Source organism: Macaca nemestrina, chromosome 12 (assembly GCF_043159975.1).
Source record: "Macaca nemestrina isolate mMacNem1 chromosome 12, mMacNem.hap1, whole genome shotgun sequence".
NCBI classification, from domain to species: Eukaryota; Metazoa; Chordata; class Mammalia; order Primates; family Cercopithecidae; genus Macaca; species Macaca nemestrina.
Window position 1 is genome coordinate 95,691,785 of NC_092136.1, and position 25,550 is coordinate 95,717,334.

Below are 25,550 nucleotides of genomic sequence, written 5' to 3' on the forward strand. Positions count from 1 at the left end.
CTATTTCTAACAGCCAGTCCCAGGTTTGGGTGAGAGCGCCCCAATCCAATTGGGCAAATGTTTGCGAAAGGCTCGTTCTCTGCCGCAACTTTTTTATCCTTGCTTTCTATTGGACTAAGTCGTTAAGTCCCTCCTAATCCTATTTGTTATTGGCCAAAAGGTAAGTACTTCACCTGGAGAGGCGTCCCCGAGGCAAACTCACGCTCTCTCCTGCGTTTAATCCGAGGGAACTCGTGGAGTGCTTTAACTTCGCCTTCGCTTTTGTTTTATCTACATTACTCCGTTCGGTTGCCACTGGCGACAACACTACTCGCCCACGCTTCTTACTGGAGGAGGCCCGCCCCACCGTAGAATCCCCGCAGAGCCGGCCAGTAGCCCGCGGCGTTGTCGGCCCCCAGCAGGCCCAGTTACGCGCTACCTTGTGACGTCACCAGGGAAGAGGCGGATTCTCTCCTGCTACTAAAAGACGTCTGCTGTTTTGATTGGCTAGGGAAGACGTCCGTTAGGACGTGTTGCCTTTTCTGTGTACGGTGTGAGCGTAGGCGGCTCTGAGGGGGTGTGTGGCAGGGGTTTCCAAGCCGAGCACCAGCACCGTTGCCCTTTTCCATCAGGGGTTCAGCCCAGGGTCGCCCCTGGTGGGCGGCTCCCGAGTCTTGGAGAAGAGCACGAGAACCCAGACCGCCCCCAAGGTGCGGAGACCCCCCTGGGCAGGCTGAAAGATGGCGGCGGCGTCTGTCTCTGCGGCTTCTGGTTCCCAGTTGTCGGTAAGCAGCAGTTGGCGCGAGTGGTCCCCACGTCGGTCCCAAGCGCCTCTTTGAGTTTCCTCACTTTCAGGGCTCTGTCAGTCCAGCTTCTGAGTCAATTCCGGAGGACGGCGGGAGTGCCTAGATTGCCCCGCGCTCCCCAAGCTTCCATTCACTGTTCCTCTGTCGAGACTGCACTCTCTGGCTTCCAGTGAAACTGGAACGGAGACTGGCCGTCTCTGTTCCCCATCCTTCATTCACCTTTCGGCGTAGCAACCCCGGTTGCCTAACATTCTCAAGGCCCAACTGGGATAACTGCCCACTCCCTGGCCTGCGAAAACGTAGCTCGTTTGGTCACGTGAGTTCAGCGGCCCCTCTAGGAAACTCGCCAGAGCAGGTAGGCGCGCCGGTGATTTTAAGAGACAGCTGCAGAGTAGTAGTCCGCCGTCTCTCGAGCGCTTACTAGTCGTTGCTTATGCTGTTAACTATCCCTGCAGTGTCTCCCACTGCCGTCCACATGAACTTCGTTGTGTGATCCTCGTAGCCGGAGCGCGCGCTTCCCGCCACCTAGAATTACTGGAACTTCACTGTGGAAATGCCATTTTGGAGAGGCGATAGGGGGAATTGATTTTAAATATTGTTTTTGCCTCATCAAAGGTCACCAGCCAGTTTATTAACTGATATTCACTGGTATTTGTCAAATTGGAGTGTCGAATGCTTACGTTGTTGAAAACCGCGGCGTTGGAAAGCTTTGATAGGAAGTAAATTTTGGAGCTCTTATTTCTCCACATTAGCAAATGTTCGATGCCTGGCATACTGTTAGGGTTCAAATGAATAGAATAGAAACCCTGCTTTGAAGGAGCAAAGCAGTGAAGAGAAACTACACGTAATTAGTGATTACTACGCAATACAGTTTAGCAAGTGCGACCTTAGTAGAATAATCTAGAGGGGCGTGATTAACAGTGCTTCCGTAGGCCAGAGAAGGTTTCCTAGAAGGGAAGATGGAGCTAGTTGCGTGTCGAAGGAATTGTAATTGCTTGTCCCAAGAGTAGAGGAGGGAGAAAAAGGCAATGCAGGAATTTTGGAGTATGTGCTAGGACGGTGGTGCTTTCAGGAAACTTTAGTTCGGAATGAGAAGAAATAATACGGAGGTAGAGTTGGATGACGTGAGTTGGAAACGTAGGTAAAAACGTGGAAAAAGGATGGTGAGGGAAGAAACTAGAAGAGTATCAGGGTAAAGTTATTTTCTAGAATCTAAGCGGGGAAGGAGTGGAGAACGCTAAGAAAGTCTGGTCATCTTGGGCCGGGCGCGGTGGCTCACGCCTGTAATCCCAGCACTTTGGGAGGCCGAGACGGGCGGATCACGAGGTCAGGAGATCGAGACCATCCTGGCTAACACGGTGAAACCCCATCTCTACTAAAAAATACAAAAAACTAGCCGGGCGTGGTGGCGGGCGCCTGTAGTCCCAGCCACTCGGGAGGCTGAGGCAGGAGAATGGCGTGAACCCGGGAGGCGGAGCTTGCAGTGAGCCGAGATCGCGCCACTACACTCCAGCCCGGGCGACAGAGCGAGACTCTGTCTCAAAAAAAAAAAAAAAAAAAAAGGAAAGCTTGGTCACCTTGGCGAAGTCAGTTTCAGCTTTCGCAGACTTGTTAGAATTTGTAATAATGGGACCAAAAGTATTAACATTGGAGAAATAAGAGCTGGAGAAACGGAGAAATAAGAGCTCCAACATTTCTATCAAAGCTTTCCAACACCGCGGTTTTCAACAACCTACGCATTCAGCAGAATGGGAATTAGAAGTTTGCAGAGAGGTTTGGGGAAGTTAAGGAGAAGTAATGAAAGCAGCAATTTAAGGTTATTCAGGATTAGGTCAGTAAAACAAAAAAGTAAAAGAAACTATGAGAAGTGTCAGCATATGGATGAGATTTTATAGGAGAAGTGATTAAACTTGGGAGAAGAGGACTTTTCACTGCTCTCAAAAGTTAAGCACTTGAAGACTGAACAAGGAAAAGGAATACTCATACAAATTTTGAGTTGAGTCGGTGAGTGGCTCATGCCTGTAATACCAGCTACTAGGGAGGCTGAGGCAGGAAGATCACTTGAGCCCAATGAGTTCGAGGCTGAAGTGAGCTATGATAGTGCCACTGCTCTTCAGCCTGGGCGACAGAGCGACTCTGTTTCTATAAAATAAAATATTAAATAAACGTTTAATTGAGCTGCGTTATGCCAAGGACACCTAGCTGAGCATTGGCACTGGGATATAGTCAGCTCTTAGTACTTAATATGGTAGCCTTGACAGAAACCTCAAAGACCGTTCATTAGAAAAGCATATACATTTTTTTGTGCGAAGCTCAGCTTTAATTGGATTCTAAATATCAAGGGTACACTAAGAGGGTCTAGGATCCTCCACAAATCAAAGTATAACAAGCATAACTCAATCTGCTACATCAAAATGTCTTAATTTGGAAGCTACTGTTTCTCAAAACAAAAATGACTAAATTTAGTTGGTTTCTTGCTGCGTAAGAAAAGGTCCTGCTTAGATGTCCCATCAGAAATAAGGCTGCCATTTCCAAAAGCACTGGAAAAGCACTTAGCTTAACAAACAGCTGATCTTAACAGTAGGCAACATTAAAAAAAAAAAAAAACACTTGTTAAAACTGTACCATGAACTGAAAACACAACTCGTATTCAGATTTCCCCATTGTGAAGATTAACAACTGTTACATTCAGCTGTTTTCAACATTGATAAACCCATATGGAGCTACTTATAAGTACATTGAGATGCTTTACAGGCCAGGATTTTTAACAAGTAGATTAACGAATAACCGTCTTTAGGAAGCCTCAACCCTGTAAATCTCAAATGTGAACAACATGGATAGGGCGATAAGTTTCAGTTAGGTCTAGGTAACATTTATTGAGTGAGTGCTCTTGAATTGATAAACTCGACTGGTGGAAAAGGCAGGAAAGCAACTATGATTGGGCATAATGAAATTAATTCCATATAGAAGTTTGGACAGCATTGCGTTGAAACACACAAGAGTGTCTTTCATGTCAGCCTTGTAATGTTTTCACAGTAACCTTGGTGATTAATGAACTAATCTCTTAATTTGTCTCTCTGACTTTTTAGATAGTTCCTTCGACCAAGCTGCACAGTAGCTCCGTATTAATTTCCCTTAAAAATGTTTTATGTCTATCATACATTTTTAATATTAAATATAAGATTTACTTTTTGAGAATAATAAAATGAATACCTTCATGTATTCATGTACCTCTTTGTGTCTTCCTTCTCCTTCCCACGCCCACCCAGTACCTCATATTTTAAGATTATAATGTAAGGTATTTATATAGGACTATCTGGCATGCATAGTCCTTAAAGGCACTTTAAGCACTTTTCGTATGTTAACTCATTTAATCCTCACAATTAACCTTCTGAGACTGGCATTAATATTTCCTTTTTCAGATGAGCAAAATGAGTCACAGAGAGGTTGAGTCAAAAATCTAGCTAGTAAATGACAGTATCTTAATGGGCTTTGGATTTAATAAGTTGTGTTGTTCATTTGTTTGCCAGATATTATAAACAACACTGTTGTATTCATTCTTATATGCTGTACATGGCAAATGTTTCTCTAGAGTGCAGTTCTCGAAGTATGGTCTCACAACCCTTGGAGATCTCCAAGACCCTCTCCGAGTCTACAAGATCCTTCTGTAATGACCACGTTTGTGGTAGACTAGATCTTCTTTAATATGTCAAACAAAATAACATATCCAACAGAGTGAATGTGGAACTAGATAAGAGAATCCAGCATTCTTTTTTTAAGGCAAACATTAAAGAGATCTGCAGAAATGTAAAATAGTGCTATTCTTTTCACTAAATTTTTTAGAGTGTAAAGGGGTCCTGAGAGAAAATGTTTCCAAGGGGCAACTCTAGAGCAGTGATTGGTTTTTTTTTTTTTTTCAGACCTCAGGCTGGGCTCTGGATTACAACTCAGTAGTGGGTCATGGAATATGTACTGTGACTCAACTCATATCATTTTCAAGAAAGGAGAGAAAATCGTTCAGCTAATATAACTGAATGAATTATCTGGTTCACAGAGCACATGCGTCTTCAGCTTTACTCGGTCATACTAAATTGTTTTACCAAGTGATTATACCAACAGCCCTCTTTATTCTGTGTCCTCTTAAATGGATGGTATTGTCCCACTTGTAAATTTTTGCTGTGTGTGTGAAATGATGTCCTATTCTTTTTCTGATTTGTGCGCCTCTTATCATTGGTGAATATGCACCCTGTTTTTTTTGTACCTTTACTTTCTTGTGTGTGTGTTTTCTTCTGTGAAATACCTGTTCGTGTCTTTTGCCTGTTTTTCAATTGGGTTGCCTGTTATTACTGATTTATAGGCATTCTTTCACATATTGTGGATGTTAATTATCAGTTTGTTAAGACTGTTCCAAGGACATGTTGGCTTGTCTTTGATACCTTTTGATTAATAGTTGTTACTTTTAGTGTAAAATTTGTTAGTCTTTTTATAATTAGTGATTTCTGTTTAGGAAATTCTTCCTTTCTCCAAGGCCTTGGTTGTATTCTTCTGTATTTTTTTCCTACATATTTTAAAGTTGGAAACTTTTATGTCCTTAATTTACTTGAAATTAATTTGTATGCTGTGAGATAGGGATCCAATTTAATGGTTTTACTTAAAATACACAATTGTCCCCACACTACTTGTTGAAAATTCATCCTTTCTTCAATGGTTTGCAATATGTTCATTTCCATATGCGTATGGGTGTGTTACCTGGCTCTTTATCCCTTTGTTTTATTTGTCTCTCCTACTTAGATACCCGCTGTGGTGGGGGGAGGCATTTACCTCCTTGTTACTCAAGAGAAACATTAGCTATTGTTGGTCCTTTGCTTTTCTTCAGTAGAAATTCTAGAACCTGCTATTGGAATTTTGATTGAGATTTTGTTGAATTTCTAGCTTAGTTTGGGTATAACTGATATGTTTAGGATATTGACCCTTCTGTCTGAATGTTATGTTACTCCATTTATTTAGAACTTTTACATTTTTCAGTACTTGTATAATTTCATGTCTTGTATATTCAATTTATTTCTAGTTTTTAGTTGCGTGATATATATTTTCATAAGTTCCATTTTCTAGTATATAAAATTACTGACTCTTGCATATCTATTTTACCCAGCAACCTTCCAGACTTAATTCTCATAATTGAAGATTTTTTGTTTTTTTCTATTTAGATGGTCATAATCCAAAACTGGGATTCTTCCTTTTCAATCTTAACAGCTGTTATTCTTTTTTTTTTTAATCTTAGTGTGCAGACTAGGAAATGAAATATAATCTTGACTAGAATTGATGTAGATATCTTTGTCTTATTACTGATTTTAAAAGGAATATTTCAAGTTTTCCATCATTAAGTATGTTTGCCATGTTTTCTTGTAAAACTTTGTATTATCATAAGGATATAAGTTTTTAAAAAAATAATAGCTGGATGTTGAATTTTATTGAATGCTTTTTTACATTTGTTGATGATTGTATTGATTTTTACTTTGAAGCTATTGCATTGATTGCGCTGCTCAGAGCTCTACCTCATGTTTCTCCACCATTGGACCTTGACTTCTCCAATTTTATTTCCTCAACATGTATACACAAACTCTTTTTTCAGCTAAACTAATGTATTCATTAACCTAGAAATAATTGCCTTTCATACCCATTTCTAGCTTGCCTATTAGAATACATGTCAATCTACAAGACCCAGTATCGATTTCAGCACTAATAAAGACCTTCCTTTACCATACTGATCTGAAGCAATGTTCTATTGAATGCATCTGAATTTAATTTGCACTTAGTCTCTATCACATCCAGTTTAGCAGTTCCCACCTACTCTTTTGTATTTGAGTTTTATCTAGCTAATGTCTTGCAGCTGTGTTGCCTGTTCCACTTATAAAGCAAGTAATATGCATTTTTAAATTATGCTTCATACTTCACACAGTGTCATAAAAAGATGTTCAGTAAATATTTGTTGAATTGTGTGTTCCTAAATGAGATATTTGCCCTAACAACTAAAGGCTGCAGGAAAAGATAGTGATCACATTAAACATTTTGCCTTTAATCCTGAAAGTTTCTCCTACAATCATGTTTTGTTTGAAATAATTTTTCCTGAGTGCTTAGGGTCATGGAAAGATTAGTGGATTGGGAGTTAGACTTGGGCTCCTTTCTACACAGCCTTCCTATGATATTTGTGCTGTTTGTTAAATATAAAGAAGCTCAAAAGCTTTTGATGATCTCTTAAAGAGTTATAGTAACTTTGTTGAAAAGGCTAATCTTTTATAAGTGATGTGCAGTTTCCTGTTTGTGGAGGAAATGTGTAGTTAATATTCAACAGATTTATTGAACAGAATAAAACTCCTTTATTAGAACTTAATTTCTCCAGCAAAAATGCTACACCAACTGGGTGTCCTAAAATTATTTTAATTCTGTCACTGCCCAGATGTAGCTCAGACCCCCATACATTAAGGGGCTCCATTTCACAAGACTGCCCGCCCCCAAGTCAAGTCAGAGTTCGCAGAGCATCTGCATTTCTGCTCAGCTGACTACAAATTAAGGGATTCCTGTAACTTTCCAAGAACGGCTCACAGTATTCAGGAAAGACTGTACTTGAGCAATTTCAGTTATATAAAGGACACAACTCAGGAACAGCCAAATGGAGGGAGACACAGGGCAAGGTGTGAAAGGGCTTCTATATTCTCTGTGGTACAGCACCTTCCCAGCATATCAGTATGTTCAACAATCTAGAAGGTCCCCAAACCTCATTATTCAAGAGGTTTCATTGAGCTTTCATTACATAGGTACATAATTGAGTAATTTATCCACTGGTCACTGGGCTCAATCTCAGCCCCTTACCTCCCCTGAGGTCGGGGCCTAGGGCTGAAATTTGTAACTCTTACCCACTGCACCTCCCTCCCCCCAACGCACACACACACACAGATGGAGTCTCACTCTGTTGCCCAGGCTGTAGTGCAGTGGCCCAATCTTGGCTCACTGCAACATCCACCTCCTGGGTTCAAGCGATTCTCCTGCCTCGGCTTCCCGAGTAATTGGGATTACAGGGCACGCCACCACACTCGACTCATTGTTTTGTATTTTAGATAGAGCCAGAGTTTCACCATGTTGGCCAGGTTAGTCTTGAACTCCTGACCTCAAGTCATCCACCCAGCTCAGCCTCCTAAAGTGCTGAGATTACAGGCATGAGCCACCGTGTGCCTGGCTGAAATTTGTAACTCTTTATAATCTAGTGGTTGGTTTTACTGGTAACCAGCTCCCAGAAGATACCTTCAAACCTGAAGCTATCTAGGTGCCCTACCTTGAGTCCCCTCATCAGCCTAACAAGGACACCCTATGACTTAAGAAATTCTAGGAGTTTTTGAATCTCTGTCTGAAACCAAGGACAAAAGACTAAATATATTTTTTATTATACCACAGGGCATACAGATAATAAAAATGTATAGGTCATGAGGAGTGATATAAAATAGTAAAGGGCAAACCCACTAACATATAAAATGTAGAACAGAGGTAGTTCCATTTTGGGAACTAGTTTATTAGTTAATCATATAATTAATGGGATTCTCCTGACTGGGCAGAGGGTGGTCGGCAAGTCACTTAATATTTTTGAATATTAAATGATAGGATTCTGGTGGGTTGTAAATAACCAATGAAAACCTGAGGTTCTCTGTGACTTTTAAGCTATGCAGTAATTCAGGATGCTTTGCAAGACCTTTGACCGTATTATAAAGAATTGAAAACTCATCCTGTTTTCCAGTTACCTCTAAAACCAGATGCCAATTTGCCATTAAGTTTGGAAAATGACAAATAGTAGTCTTTGTTATATATGAACATACTATAGTAGACTTAGCACTTATTTGAGTACCACTTTTAAGACTTGGCCCTACCCTCCTAAGCTCTTTGTCCCCACTTTTGATTTTCATAGCCATACTGTGTTTTATATTTATATAAATAGAAAATCTTTTATATTTGCTTTCTTAAATCAACTGGAAATTTTCATGATTTTTAACATGGAAGTAAAATCTTTAATTTTTAAGTAAGATTTAAATACAGTGCAGATATTTCGATAACCTTTGTTTCAGGAGATTGTTTACTGTTTTAAATATTCATTGTGCTCTTGCACTTTTACAAACACGGATTATTCTGGTAAATTTAAGTTTTCAAAGGTAAGAATTGAAAAACATAGTTTGCTGTGGAGGTTTGAGGAAGGAAAGTGGATGTCTGAACATTTTGAACAGCTAGCAGTCATATTTTCCACCTTAGCCCTCAGCTTCTTAGTTACTTCCACCAGTCTGGGACCATCTGTCAATAGGAAGTTGCCTACAACAAATAAAACTCCACAGTTAGCATCCTCTGGGTTGAAATTATTATGTGGAATCCTAAATTTAACAGAATCTCATTCATGACAGAATGGTGTACTGTGGAAATAAAGTTTTATATTTGAGTGTTTGATGGGCCTTAATGTTTTCTAATTATTTTCTTTTTTGTTAATTAAATGTATATTATTTGAGGCAGGGACAGTGCCTTATTTTCTTTCTGGAGTTTTGAATACTCTAAATATTCAAGTAGTAGTTTATTGATGGGGAATAGAGTAATTCAGTCATTTGTAGCAATTTCTGGTCCTGTAAAAATAATGTATTTATTTTTCTGAATGTATATTTCACAGTATATATTTTTAACTACAGTATTTACATTCATTGTATCGTGTAAGTATTTCTGCACAGCATTTGTATTCAAGTTGTATGAACATTATTTTCTTTTGTAGTGTCTGGCTTATGGCTATATTTAGACTAATATGAAACACTTTAAAAGTTGTATTTCTTTATTGATTGAATTCTGTCGTTTCTAGTCAGTGGATTTTTTTCTCTTGTCTGTATGGACAGTCTAGTTCTCAGTCATAAATATTTGTGGTTTAAATCGGCTATTTGTGGTTCACACTTTTGAAAGGTAATTTGTGTCTTTATTTTTTAGAACATCTTAGCTGAGCCATCAAGGTCTAATGGAAGCATGGTTCGGCATTCTTCATCTCCATATGTAGTATATCCTTCGGATAAGCCTTTCCTTAATAGTGATCTACGACGCTCCCCAAGTAAGCCTACACTTGCCTATCCAGAAAGCAACAGCAGAGGTAATCGAGCCTAATGAAATAGATATTATTTATGTTTTCTTGCTGCTTTAAAATTCTTAACTTTGTCTCCATTATTTTGCAATTAGAGGAAAATATATTTCCCCTTTGTTTCCAGTTGTTAGCCACCACAAAATATTATGCTTCCTTGTATTCCTTATGTTGATTGTTGAACATCATCATCCACCACATTACTGATGCTAAAACACTTTGAGTCATCAGTGACTGCTCTGTAATCCCCACTATTAGTCCGGAATGAAGACCTTTTTTGCTTCTGAAATATACCAAAAGCATACTGGTTTTTCTGCCTTTTTGTGTTCCCATTGCTTTGGTTCAGGCTTTCATCATCTGTAGCCCAGATGTTCATAATACATTCCTCATTAATCTCCCTGCCTGTTTTCTCCTCCTCATCCCCAGTTAACAACATTTCTGTCATTTGTCATTATCCATCATCTCTCCCACAAAATTAAAGTTTTAGCATCTCTTCGTAGCTTACATAATAAAATCTTAATTTTTCATAACCTAGACCCTATCTGCCTCACCAACTTCATCCCTAACTTGTCTTCTGTTTTTTCCTTTCCCGTCCTTTGCTCTGGCTACTTTGAAATACATTTGTTCCTGGAACCTGCCATCTGTATTAGTTTTCTTGTTGCCTTAACAAATTGCCATGAACTTAGCTTTGAATATTTGTCATCTCAGTTTTCTGTCGGTTGGAAATCTGTGTAGGCTCATCTGGGTCTTCTGTTTAGAGCTTTACAAGGCTGAAATCAAGGTGTTGCTTGGGGCTCTGTTCTTTACTAGAGGCTCTGGGGAAGATCTGCTTCCAAGCTCATTTAATATTCCTAGCTAAATTCAGTTCCTTGTCATTGCAGTACTGAGATTCTGTTGCCTTGTAGACTCTTACTTGGGGACAGTCTTTGCTCCTAGAAACTGTCCTTGTTCCTTTATGTTTTCCTTATTGTCTCCTACAGTAACAGTAGGTAAGGTCTCTTATGTTTCTCTTTTTTTTTTTTTGTTTGAGACAGAGTCTCGTTCTGTCGCCAGGCTAGAGGGCAGTGGCGCAATCTGGGCTCGCTACAACCTCCGCCTCCTGGGTTCAATCTATTCTCCTACCTCAGCCTCCTGAGTAGCTGGGACTACAGGCGCGCGCCACCACGCCCAGCTAGTTTTTGTATTTTTAGTAGGGACGAGGTTTCACTATGTTGGCCAAGATGGTCTCAATCTCTTGACCTCGTGATCCACCTGCCTCGGCCTCCCAGAGTGCCGGGATTACAGGCGTGAGCCACCGCGCCCAGCCAAGTCCCTTATGTTTCAAATCTCTGAGTTCTGCTGTTACATTTCTCTAACAGCTGGAGAAAATTTTCTGGTCATGTTATTAGATTGGACCCACTCAGATAATGAAAAGATGGTTTTAATATTAAATTTGTTAATCATCAATGTTTCTTCATCTATATCTTTTAAAATACACCCACATTATACTTTGTGTATGTGTGAAGTTTAAATGAAATGTCTTTGCTTTATTTGGGATGCTACGGCATTTCCTTTTTTTAAAAGTTGTGTTTAATCACTAATACTGCAACAATTATATGTGTTGATGATTCTCTAGGTAAAAGAAATGTTATATTTTTGGCATCGTAGGCTAAACAGGCATTTGTAAATTAGTTGAGGAACTTTTTCTGTTTCAGTTGGGGTATGTATTGTAAGTATCCTAAAAATCTTAGAATGAACCTCTTCTGTAAACTGGACTGATTGTACAGTAAAATACCAAGTAGGTAATGATATCTAAATACCAGTTTAAATCCTAACCTATAATAGGTACTGAAAAGTGTTTGCGGAAATAAATGTGACTAAATAGTGTGAAGTCTTTTAAGAATTTTAGTACTCTATAATCGCTAACCTAGAAGCCTCTTTGTTGTAAGATACCGTGTCTCGATGATAATGAAAATTTTTAATTAATGGTTAAAGCAGTTGATAAAGTTCTATACATCAGAGTATAGCAGGTTGGCAATTTAAGAAAATTAAGTTGCATGACATTCAAACATCGTAGATTTAAAAAGCAAAAAAAGTAACTGAAGCCCACAAAAGAGCAAAAAAAATCAGTTTCAGGAAGTTTCTTATTCAAAAATAAGCACAAAACAAAATATCCGTTTACAAAGTTCTAACAGGAACACAAAATCTAAGAATTTAGATATTAATCCTTCAACTACAATATTGTACCTAGTTCTGATCTTTACACCCATGAAAAGAAACTTAAAAAGTTCAAAAAATGACAAATTACTAACAAAGAATAAAAAAATAAAGAAGGCAGATTTATTCACAGAGAATCAGAAAAATTTTAGCACAGCGTGTTACTAATAGAGCTAAATTCTGCTTGAGTGCAACATCAGTGGTTTTAAGGAATAAAAGAGAAGTGGGAGAAGCAGGGAGGAGATGGAGAGGAGAAATAAACAAGATGAAAAGTAACCTTCAAGACAGTAAATAAGCCTTTATGCCTTTAGAGCATGATGGTGTGAACTGTTTAAGCAGTGTCCCAGAATAATCATTAAAATCCATTATCCTTTTATAGTGTGTGTTAATCCAGTGATACTTTCCAAATGGGAAGGAAAGACACACAAATCACCATCTCCTTCTCACCCAGAAAAAAGTAAAGGCTGTGAGATACGAACAAAGACCAAGAGAGTTCAGAAAAGATATTTGGGGGGAACAGGGATAAGTGTGTGTTGGGGAAGTTAGAGGAGAGGAAGACCTCTCAGAGGAAAAACGAAATAGTAGATAATCTGAGCTTTAGAGAATGAGTACGGTTCTATAAGAAGAAAAGTTCAGTAAGAGTACAGCATGTGAAAGGTTTGTATACTTGACATGATTTTTTTTTTTTTTTTTTTGAGACAGTCTCGCTCTCTCGCCCAGGCTGGAGTGCAGTGGCGTGATCTTGGCTCACTACAACCTCCGCCTTCCAGGTTCGAGCAGTTCTCCTGCCTCAGCCTCCCGAGTAGCTGGGATTACAGACACATACCACCATGCCTGGCTAATTTTTGTATTTTTAGTGGAGACAGGGTTTCACCATGTTGGCCAGGATGGTCTCGATTTCTTGACCTTGTGATCCGCCCGCCTTAGCCTCCCAAAGTGCTGGGATTACAGGTATGAGCCACTGTGCCCGGCAAACCTGACATGATTTTTATTGCTTCATCAAGGACATTGTGGCTTAGTTTTTTCTTACTGGGAATTTATGACAGTAAAGAATACATTCCTAAAATAATAGTTGAGTGTTACTACCTTGATTTGAGCTAAAATTAGGAATTTTACCCAACATTGCTTTTGCATCATTGTTGGCAAACTTCAACACAGTGAAAAAAGCGAAGTCTTACTGTTAATAGTATAATGAAAATAGTATTGACCTCACAGGCCCTGGGAAAGGCCTCATGAGCCCTGCCCTCAATGTGCCTATGCCCCACATTTTGAGAACCACTGTAATCAAGGATATGAGTACATCCAGAGTAGTATTTTATTCATGTAAATACTTTTTTAAATCAGATATGAGAAGAATGTAGATAGCAGCATTTGTTCCACAATCTAGATGATAGCTCCTTGAGGCCAAAGACTGTCTTCACACCTTGCAGAGTTCTTCACACATCATAGTGGTCTATATGCTTGATGGACTCAGGTTTACATCAGAAGTAAGTCTAAACTGAAACAACGAGACAGGAGACTGATTAAGGAAGGATTTATGCATATTTTGTTGTGGGGAATGAGGAAGATGGAGAAATGTTTCAGTCTAAAATTTCTAGTGTAGATGATTAGTGGTATGATTAGGACAGATGACAGAAAAAAGCATACTTAGAGGAATTGATATAATTTTGGCTGTATCAAATTTGAGATGCCTGTGAATTAGATGGAGATGAATACTAAGCAAATGAAAATAAAGTCTGAAGTGTAATAGAGAACGCTACACTAATGAACTCAGACATCATCAAAGATACAGTAGTGGATGAAGCCTATGAGTATAGAGGGGTTTCTCCAGAAAAAGAAAGTAGAGGGAGAAAAGGACTTTGGAAACTACCACCGTGTGTAAACAGTAAACTAAAAAGTAGGAAAAGTTAGAAAGGTGGAGAACTACCAAGACAGCAATATTGGAGAAATCAAAGATGCATATTACAGATCTGGGTACCCCCCCCCCCCTTAATCTACAACAACATAAACCTGTCTTTATGTTAATGACAGAAATGTCCCAAGCAATAAATAGACCCAGCTGGACTTGAAGAACATTAGGGATTCAAACATGGCTAGCACTTTCCATCTTTTTTTTTTTTTTCCCAGCTTGTAACTAGCTTCATTTTTTCTAGCTACAAAGGAGCTTTTTTTTTTGCCTAGCAGGAAACATTACTAACAATTACTGAGTTTTAAGTTGAACCAGTTCTGGCTTTGACGTTTCAGACAAAAGTCCCAAGAAGACAAAGCATTGTCTGGGTTTCAGTGTGTGTCACTTGTGGATCAGTTAGATTTGTCAAAGGATAATAAAGTTGTAGGTATAGCCATGTTGAGGTAAGGGGAAACTCCCAGAAAAACAGGTATATAAGTCAGGCAAACAGTTCCAAAGATGTGTGCTATACTTCATACAGCAAAATATAAGAAAAATTCACGGAAACAGAATTAGGAAATATAAAATATAATGAAAAATTTGAAATTTATTAGGTATGACAAATACTATAACTCAAAAGCCAATATATGCTTTTTAAGTAAAACCTGAAATAAAATGAAACATAAAAAATAAATAGCTGACAAAGGTGTTTACTATCATACAAATAAAAACGATTGATGACAGTACTATTGCCAAACAGAATAGTATAGACAGAGAGCAGCTTCATGTAATACTAAATAAAAATAAATAATACCTAGTTTAAAAGTGAGAAAGAGAAATACCCAAGTACAGAAATAAAATGAGTTACAAGCCAGGACAGTAAGGTTTTGGAACTAAAGCCAAAACCCTTAGGGACAGTATTAGGAGTCTTGGCATTAGGTATAAGCCTTAAGTGTTGGGGTACAGTAGCAGAGATGATGGAATTTTAAATGTGGGTAGGGACTGGAGAACAAAGCTCTAGGTGCCCATGAGGCAACTTCTGGAATACTTTGAAAAGCTGGATGTGATGAGAGTTGTCAAAGCAGAACTGGAACACTGCAGCCCGTGGTCTCAGGAGGAGACTGGATTAAAAAAGTCACCTCTGTTAAGTAAACTCAAGCCAATTTTATCTGCTCACTGAGGTGCATATGTGAAGACTTGAATACGTAATGAGAGCTATACAATGTTAATGAAAATACTTAATATTATAAATTGCATTTAAAGTGTGCTCATATATAAATACATATGACATAGTAAAGGGCAATCTCACATATGAAAGCATTTTAAAAATGTATAGGATTTCAATAAAATGTTTATAATTACTACACCTAGATGGTAAGATTATGGGTGTGTTTTTTTTCCTTTTCAGTCATGTGTTTTCTGAATTATCCTCTGCATTTATTCAGTAATTTTTTAAAAAAGAAAACAATAAAACATTACACTTTTAAACAGGGATATAAAGCCATTCAGGAATACATAAAAGGAAAGCGCACACCCCAGCATAACCCTGTGATATTACAGTTGCTGACATAAAGAACAAAAATGAAATGTCCAGCCAGTTTCAATAATAAATATAAATGCAGAAATAAAATGATAGCAAAATTGTGTACTGTTGGGTATAATTTAATGAAGGAGTGCAAAAAATGTTTGATATTGCAAAGTCTTTAGTAAATTTGCCTGTGGTTCAGAAGAGGTTAAGAAAACTCAATGGATATTAAAGGACATTTAAAATTTTATTGTGCTATTGTATTTATCTGATTATTGCAGGTATATAAAAGAATTGTTCCCTTTAGTATTAATCTTATACCTAGGCTGCTTCTCTTTTACTTCTAAGTGTGTTTTCAGTTGATTTTTCAGTTTCTACCTGTGTATGTGTCTGTTTCATGTCTGCATTTTTTCCAGTTAGATTGTAGTCTCATTGCATACCAGCAAGAATAAGCTGACTGCAATAAAATGTATTAGTCTCCTGTTTGAGGCTTGTCATATCCTAGGCACTGAAAAATTTGGCAAAGGAATAAATTATGTTAATAAATGGACAAGAGTGCTTTGGGTTGAGTAAAAGGACTCAATGCTTCAAAGATGGCAGCTCTCCTTACATATTGTATAGTTTAAATTAGTGTTTGGCAAAATGATTCTGAATGATTACTGGAAACATTTTAAGATTTATATAATATAGGTGATTGGCAGAATCAGTGTTTATGAAATTTTAGTAATTGACATACTGGCACTAATTCCCTAATATTATTAAAGAATCCGGAATAGAAGAAAGATCTGAAACTGTCTTAGGGTGTATATGTAACAGAATTACAGTATCTAATATATATGTGTGTGAATTTAGTGTATGATCAATTTGACATTTCAAGTTTCTTTTTAAATGCAAAAACACTTTTTCCGGGCGCCTGTTGTCCCAGCTACTCGGGAGGCTGAGGCAGGAGAATGGCATAAACCTGGGAGGCGGAGCTTGCAGTGAGCCGAGATTCGACCACTGCACTCCAGCCTGGGTGACAGAGCGAGACTCCGTCTCAAAAAAAAAAAAAAAAAAAAAACACTTTTTCTATGACTTAACAAATGTAAACATATGAAACTGTAAATACAATTTTAAAAATACAAAGTTTATCTGATCCGGTGGTTGGGAAGAACTTTCTAAGTATATAAAGAAAGAAAACATGATGGGAGGAAACACCACGCCCAAGACTCTGTTGTTAAAGCACTGATGACTTCTGACCCAATCATAAAGGTGACAGCAAAACCAGCTTACTTTTCAGAGTTCAAAAGAACCATCCTGTAATCTGTAAGATATTTGAGAAAAAGTCCTAGTCTTAAGTTCATTTTCTTCAAGTTCTTTTTGGAGGTAAGCTGGGTATAACTAATAGAGAAATAAAGAACAACTCAGTCTGGTTCCAAAATGGCCGAATAGGAAGAGCTCCAGTCTCCAGCTCCCAGCGTGAGTGACACAGAAGACGGGTGATTTCTGCATTTCTAACTGAGGTACCGGGTTCATCTCACTGGGGCTTGTCGGACAGTGGGTGCAGTCCATGGAGTGTGAGCCGAAGCGGGGCGGGGCGTTGTCTCACCCAGGAAGCACAAGGGGTTGGGGAATTCCCTTTCCTAGCCAAAGGAAGCCGTGACAGCTGGTACCTGGAAAATCAGGACACTCCCACCCTAATACTGCACTTTTCCAACGGTCTTAGCAAATGGCACACCAAGAGATTACATCCTGCGCCTGGCTCGGGGGGTCCCACGCCCACGGAGCCTCACTCACTGCTAGCACAGCAGTCTGACATGGAACTGCAAGGCGGCATTGAGGCTGGGGGAGGGGCTCCCACCATTGCTGAGGCTTGAGTAGGTAAACAAAGCGGCCGGGAAACTTGAACTGAATGGAGCCCAACGCAGCTCAAAGAGGCCTGCTTGCCTCTGTAGACTCCACCTCTATGGAGTTCATCTATGGGTAGGCCATAGATGAACAAAAGGCAGCAGAAACTTCTGCAGACTTAAACGTCCCTGTCAGCTTTGAAGAGAGTAGTGGTTCTCCCAGCATGGAGTTTGAGACTGAGAATGGACAGACTGCCTCCTCAAGTGGGTCCCTGATCCCCGAGTAGCCTAACTGGGAGACACCTCCCAGTAGGGGCCAACGGACACCTCATACGGCTGGGTGCCCTTCTGACACGAAGCTTCCAGAAGAAGGATCAGGCAGCAACATCTACCGTTCTGCAATATTTGCTGTTCTGCAGCCTCCGTTGGTGATACCCAGGCAAATGGTCTGGAGTGAACCTCCAGCAAACTCCAACAGACCTGCAGCTGAGGGTCTGACTGTTAGAAGGAAAACTAAAACAGAAAGAACATCTACACCAAAACCCCATCTGCACGTCACCATCATCAAAGACCAAAGGTAGATCCACAAAGATGGGGAGAAACCAAAACAGAAAAGCTGAAAATTCTAAAATCAGAGTTCCTTTTCTCCTCCAAAGGAAAGCAACTCCTTGCCAGCAATGGAAGAAAGCTGGACAGAGAATGACTTTGATGAGTTAAGAGAAGAAAGCTTCAGACGATCGGTAATAACAAGCCTCTCCGAGCTAAAGGAGAATGTTTGAACCCATCGCAAATAAGCTAAAAACCTTAAAAAAAGATTAGATGAATGGCTGACTAGAATAAACCGCATAGAGAAGACCGTAAATGACCCGATGGAGCTGAAAACCATGGCATGAGAACTATGTGGCGCATGCACAAGCTTCAGTAGCTGATTCGATCAAGTGGAAGAAAGGGTATCAGTGATTGAGGATCAAATGAATGAAATGAAGCGAGAAGAGAAGTTTAGAGAAAAAAGAGTAAAAAGAAATGAACAAAACCTCCAAGAAACATGGGACTATGTGAAAAAACCAAAGCTACCTCTTGATTGGTGTACCTGAAAGTGACGGGGAGAATGGAACCAAGTTGGAAAACACTCTTCAGGATGTTATCCAGGAGGACTTCCCCAATCTAGCAAGGCAGGCCAACATTCTAATTCAGGAAATACAGAGAATGCCACAGAGATACTTCTCGAGAAGAGCAACTCCAAGACACTTAATTGTCAGATTCACCAAAGTTCAAATGAAGGAAAAAATATTAAGGGCAGCCAGAGAGAAAGATGAGGTTACCCACAAAGGGAAGCCATCAGCCTAACAGCGGATCTCTCTGCAGAAATTATATAAGCCAGAAGACAGTGGGGACCAATATTCAACATTGTTAAAGAGAAGAATTTTCAATCCAGAATTTCATGTCCAGCCAAACTAAGTGTCATAAGTTAAGGAAGGAGAAATAAAATCCTTTACAGACAAGGGAATGCTGAGAGATTTTGTCACCACCAGGCCTGCCTTAAAAGAGCTCCTGAAGGAAGCACTAAACATGGAAAGGAACAACCAGTACCAGCCACTGCAAAAACATGCCAAATTGTAAAGACCATTGGTGCTAGGAAGAAACTGCAGCAATTAATGAGCAAAATAACCAGCTAACATTATAATGACAGGATCAGACTTACACATAACAATATTAACCTTAAATGCAAGTGGGCTAAATGCTCCAATTAAAAGATACAGACTGGCAAATTGGATAAAGAGTCAAGACCCATCAGTGTGCTCTATTCAGGAGACCCATCTCATGTGCAGAGACACACATAGGCTCAAAATAAAGGGATGGAGGAAGATCTACCAAGAAAATGGAAAACAAAAAAAAGAGGGGTTGCAACCCTAGTCTCTGATAAAGCAGACTTTAAACCAGCAAAGATCAAAAGAGACAAGACGATTACACAATGGTAAAGGGATCAATTCAACAAGAAGAGTTAACTATCCAAAATATATATGTGCCAAATACAGGAGCACCCAGATTCATAAAGCAAGCCCTTAGAGACCTATAAAGAGACGTAGACTCCCACACAATAGTAATGGGAGCCTTTAACACCCTACTATCAACATTAGACACATCGAGACAAAGTTAACAAGGATATCCAGGACTTTACCTAAGCTCTGCTCGAAGTGGACCCAATAGACATCTACAGAACTGTCGACCCCAAATCAACAGAATATACATTCTTAGCACCACATCACACTTATTCCAAAATTGACCACATAGTTGGAAGTAAAGCACTCCTCAGCAAATGTAAAAGAACAGAAATTAAAACAAACTGTCTCTCAGATCACAGTGCCATCAAACTAGAACTCAGGATTAAGAAACTCATTCAAAACCACTCAACTACATGGAAATTGAAAAACCTGCTCCTGAATGAATACTGGGTAAATAACGAAATGAAGGCAGAAATAAAGATGTTCTTTGAAACCAGTGAGGACAAAGATACAACATACCAGAATCTCTGGGACACATTTAAAGCAGTGTGTAGAGGGAAATTTATAGCACTAAATAAATGCCCACAAGAGAAAGCAGGAAAGATCTAAAATTGACACCCTAACATCACAATTAAAAGAACTAGAGAAACAAGAACAAACACATGCAAAAGCTAGCAGAAGGCAAGAAATCACTAAGATCAGAGCAGAACTGAAGGAGATAGAAACACAAAAAACCCTTCAAAAAATCAGTGAATCCAGGAGCTGGTTTTTTGAAAAGATCAACAAAATTGATAAGACTGCTAGCAAGACTAATAAAGAAGAAAAGAGAGAAGAATCAAATAGACACAATAAAAAAATGACAAAGGGGATATCACCACCAATCCCACAGAGATGCAAACTACCATCAGAGAACACTATAAACACCTCTACCCAAATAAACTAGAAAATCTAGAAGAAATGGGTAAATTCATAGACACATGCACCCTCCTAAGACTAAACCAGGAAGAAGTTGAATCCCTGAATAGACCAATAACAGGCTATGAAATCGAGGCAATAATTAATAGTCAACCAACCAAAAAAAGTCCAGGACCAGATGGATTCACAGCTGAATTCTACCAGAGGCACAAAGAGGAGCTGGTACCATTCCTTCTGAAACAATTCCAATGAATAGAAAAAGAGAGAATCCTCCCTAACTCATTTTATGTGACCCACATCATCATGATACCAAAGCCTGGCAGAGACAACAGAAAAAGATAATTTTAGACCAATATCCCTGATGAACATCAACGCAAAAATCCTCAGTAAAATACTGGCAAACCAAATCCAGTAGCACATCAAAAAGCTTATCCACCACGATCAAGTTGACTTTATCCATGGGATGCAAGGCTGGTTCAACATAGGCAAATCAATAAACATAATGCATCATATAAACAGAACCGAAGACAAAAACCACATGATTATCTCAATAGATGCAGAAAAGGCCTTCGACAAAATTCAACAGCCCTTCATGCTAAAAACTCTCAATAAACTAGGTATTGATGGGGTGTATCTCGAAATAATAAGAGCTATTTATGACAGACCGACGGCCAATATCATACTGAATGGGCAGAAACTGGAAGCACTGCCTTTGAAAACTGGCACAAGGCAGGGTTGTCCTCTCTCACCATTCCTATTCAGCATAGTGTTGGAAGTTCTGGCCAGGGCAGTCAGGCAGGAGAAAGAAATAAAGGGTATTCAGTTAGGAAAAGAGGAAGTCAAATTGTCCCTGTTTGCAGATGAAATGATTGTGTATTTAGAAAACCCCATCTCAGCCCAAAATTTCCTTAAGCTGATGAGCAACTTCAGCAAACTCTCAGGATACAAAATCAGTGTGCAAAAATCAGAAGCATTCCTCTACACCAATAACAGCCAAATCATGAATGAACTGGCATTCACAATTGCTTCAAAGAGAATGAAATACCTAGGAATCCAACTTAAAACGGATGTGAAGGACCCCTTCAAAGAGAACTACAAGCCACTGCTCAATGAAATAAAAGAGGACACAAACAAATGGAAGAACATTCCATGCTCATGGATAGGAAGAATCAGTATTGTGAAAATGGCCATAGTGCCCAAAGTAATTTATAGATTCAGTGGCATCCCTGTTAAGCTACTGATGACTTTCTTCACAGAATTGGAAAAAACTACTTTAAAGTTCATACAGAACCAAAAAAGAGCCCGCATTGCCAAGACAATTCTAAGCCATTAAAGCGATCATTAAAAAGTCAGGAAACAACAGGTCCTGGAGAGGATGTGGAGAAATAGGAATACTTTTACACTGTTGGTAAAAGTAAACTAGTTCAACCATTGTGGAAGACAGTGTGGCGATTCCTCAAGGATCTAGAACTAGGAATACCATTTGACCCAGCCATCCCATTACTGGGTATATTTCCAAAGGATTATAAATCATGCTGCTATAAAGACACATGCACACGTATGTTTATTGCAGCACTATTCACAATAGCAAAGACTTGGAACCAACCCAAATGTCCATCAATGATAGACTGGATTAAGAAAATGTGGCACATATACATCATGGAATACTATGCAGCCATAAAAAAGGATGAGTTCATGTCCTTTGTAGGGACATGGATGAAGCTGGAAACCATGATTCTAAACAAATTATCACAAGGACAGAAAACCAGACACTGCACATTCTCACTCATAGGTGGGAATTGAACAATGAGAACACATGGACACAGGGTGGGGAACATCACACACCAGGGCCTGTCGTGGGGTGGGGGTTGGGGGGAGGGATGGCATTAGGAGATACACCTAATGTAAATGATGAGTTAATGGATGCAGCACACCAGCATGGCACATGTATGCATATGTAACAAACCTGCACGTGGTGCACATGTACCTTAGTACTTAAAGTATTAAAAAAAAAAAAAAAGCCATGATGGGAAAGAATGTTAGGTATACCTCTGTGAAAAATCCAAACATTTGTACATCAGAACTAGAGTTAAAGGCAGATAATAAAATGAAGAAAACTTTTTCCCGTACAAAAACAGGCAAAGGAAATTCATGAAAGGGAGAAAATGGGCCAATAACGTATACGAAAAGATTTATACTATAATGGAAATGGAAAATAGCTAGAAGTAGCATATTTTTCTCATTAGAATGGCTATGAATGTTCTTTGAGCCAGTAGTTGAACTTTTTAGTTTTTAATTATTGATCATTAGAAAATCTTTTAAGACAGATTGCATGAGGAAATTTTCACGATTTAACCATGCTAATGTGAAAAAACCTACATACATTTTGTCTCAATTTATTTTACACATACAGAAAAAAATTTAAAGAACCAAATGACAGTCATTATCTCTGTGTAATAGGATTATTGGTTATTTTTCAGCGTGTTTTTTCTCAATCTACATTTACTGCAGTCAACATAATTTATAATCAGAAACTTGAAGGGGAGTTTAGAAAGTACTTAAAATGCAGATTTTAAAAATAGTATTTATTTGCACTCGACTGTAACTCTACAGTTGGATTTTATATGTGCTTCTATTAATAAAATGTATTAAGTATTAGTTACTAGTTACTAATATATTTACTAATAATTTTTATTAATAAGTAATATATTAATAAGACAGTAATGTACTTTAGGACTGTTATGTGAACTTTGTATGATGGCTAAATTTTTTACCACTTTATAAAAGTCTTTGCAATTTTTTTACCATAGTAATGGGGCTTTTACTTGAACTCATTTCAAACACTCATTGTCTTTTTTTTTTTTTCTGAGACACAATCTCACGCTGTTGCCCAGACTGGAGTGCAGTGGTGCAATCTCAGCTTACTGCAACCTCCACCCCTCCCCTGGGTTCAAGCGATTCTCCTGCCTCAGCCTCTCAAGTAGCTGGCATTACAGGTGCCCGCCATTACGCCCGCCTAATCTTTGTGTTTTTAGTAGAGACAGGGTTTCACCATGTTAGCCTGCTCTCAAAATCCTGACCTCAGTTGATCCACCCACCTCAGCCTCCCAGAGTGCTAGGATTACAGGTGTGAACCACCGCACCTGGTCCACTCAGTGTCTTTAAATTGATTTCTTAAAAAACAAACATGAGATAATTAACATTTTATTGTTCCCAAAGAATGATCCTCCACTGGACTCACCCATCAATTTTATCTTTTATTTAGATGAGTTTATTCTTTCTTAATATACTTTCTCCACATGTGCTGTTATAGCATCCACGTTTGTGTTTGTATTTGGCAGCCATATTTTCTGCTCTTAAGAATCTTCAAGATAAGATTCGACGCTTGGAACTTGAGAGGATTCAGGCAGAAGAAAGTGTGAAAACCTTGTCTAGAGAAACAATTGAATATAAGAAAGTACTGGATGAACAGATACAAGAAAGGGAGAATTCAAAGAATGAGGAATCAAAGCACAATCAAGGTTTGTTTATGAAGAAAATTAAATTCTATCAAAATAAGTGTTGTGCAGTATTAAGTATTCTAAAAGAAATACTACATTAGTGTTTTGTAGTGGTATCTTCAAGTACTACAAAACTGCATTGTATTCAGGTGCATTTTGAGGAGTAAATGCTGTTATCATACATGGTATTTATTTAGTGAATGCAAGGCCAGTTTTACTAGCATGTAGAAAGAGAATGATTTTGGTAATCTGAAAAGGTTTCTAGGTCTGTGGAAGGTGTTTTTATTGTATACACGGTAGATTCAAGTCCTGTTAACAGCTTGTTAAAACTATTTTATGGGTGAGTTGATATCTGTTTTTGTTATGTATTCTTTTTAGAACTGACATCTCAGTTGTTAGCTGCAGAAAATAAATGCAATCTATTAGAAAAACAATTGGAATACATGCGAAATATGATAAAGCATGCAGAAATGGAGAGGACATCTGTGCTAGAGAAACAAGTAAGTAAAGCACCTCACAGATTGATACTCAGGAACAGTTAGTTACGGGGAAATCTAATTAAATAAAGATTTTTTTCTCTTTTGGTGAGGACTAATGGTGCTGTTATAGCCCAGGACTGAAATTTCTTGGCATCAGTTATGAAATCGAAAAATGTGATTGGCTTTTTTTGTTGTTATTATTGTATTTGGTAGAGTTTAACTTAAATAGTAAAAATACAGTTGTGAGATGTTTTAAAGTTATGTTAGCTTCTTTGAGTCTACATTATAAAAAGTGTAAATAACCATATAACTCTATATCTCTGAAATTTGTTTAATCACTCAAGTGAGATAGTAGATTACTTTGTAAAACTCTTCAGAATTGTTACTTAGCATAACATTTTTGTGCTTTCTTACACCAGAGCTCTTCATATTTAGGTAACCCGCACATTTGTGACAAGATATCGCAACATCAGTCTCAAATATATTGATTGATCAATTGATCGGAAATAGGGTCTCACTCTGTCACCCAGGCTGGAGTGTAGTGGCATGATCTCGGTTCACTGCAACCTCTACCTCCTAGGCTCAGGTGATTCTCATGCCTCATCCTCCCGAGTAGCTGGGATTACCGGCACGTGCCACGATGCCCAGCTAACTTTTTGGTGTGTGTATTTATGTGTAGATGGGGTTTCGCTATGTTGGCCAGGCTGGTCTCAAACTCCTGGCCTCAAGTGATCAGGCCGCCTCGGCCTCCCAAAGTTCCGGGGTTACGGGGATGAGCCACTGTCCCTGGCCTTGTGTATATTTTTTAGAAGTTATTCCTTTTTCTGTTATGAATCTGGAGTTTACATTCATTATCAGTGCTACAGTTTGTGGAGATCTTAACTCTATTATGCAAAATATGAATGTTTATATGCTTAACATTATGCTAGATGCTCTGCAGTGTAAAAAAAGAAATACTAGGCAGTTGTCCCTCAGTATCCATGAGTGAATTGGTTCTGAGACCCCTGTGGATAGTAAAATCCATGGATGCTCAAGTGTCCTATAAAATGGTGTGGTATTTGCATATAACCTACACCCAATCTCATATACTATAAATTATCTCTAGATTACTTATAATACCTAATACAATGTAAATGTTATGTAAATAGTTGCTATACTATATTTGGAGAATAATATCAAGAATAAGAATAAGAATCTGTATATGTTTAGTACAGACTCAACCATCCTTTTTTGTTTTTTCTTGTATATTTTCAATCCACAGTTGATCGAATCCATGGATGCAAAACAC

General features: G+C 38.7%; 1 protein-coding gene across 4 annotated transcripts in view; it reads left to right on the forward strand.

Annotated features, from left to right (window-relative positions):
* Positions 1-21: 21 nt before the first annotated feature.
* LOC105484315 (centrosomal protein 57) overlaps positions 22-25,550 on the forward strand; it is a 42,339-nt gene continuing 16,810 nt past the window's right edge. For 3 of the 4 annotated variants that reach the window (XM_011745818.3, XM_011745819.3, XM_011745821.3), the window contains exons 1-4: positions 178-764; positions 9,786-9,942; positions 23,625-23,804; positions 24,162-24,283. In XM_011745818.3, coding sequence (XP_011744120.1) covers positions 720-764; positions 9,786-9,942; positions 23,625-23,804; positions 24,162-24,283 — 504 coding nt within the window. In that variant the 5' untranslated portion in view covers positions 178-719. The other variant, XM_011745820.3, reaches the window with a different exon arrangement.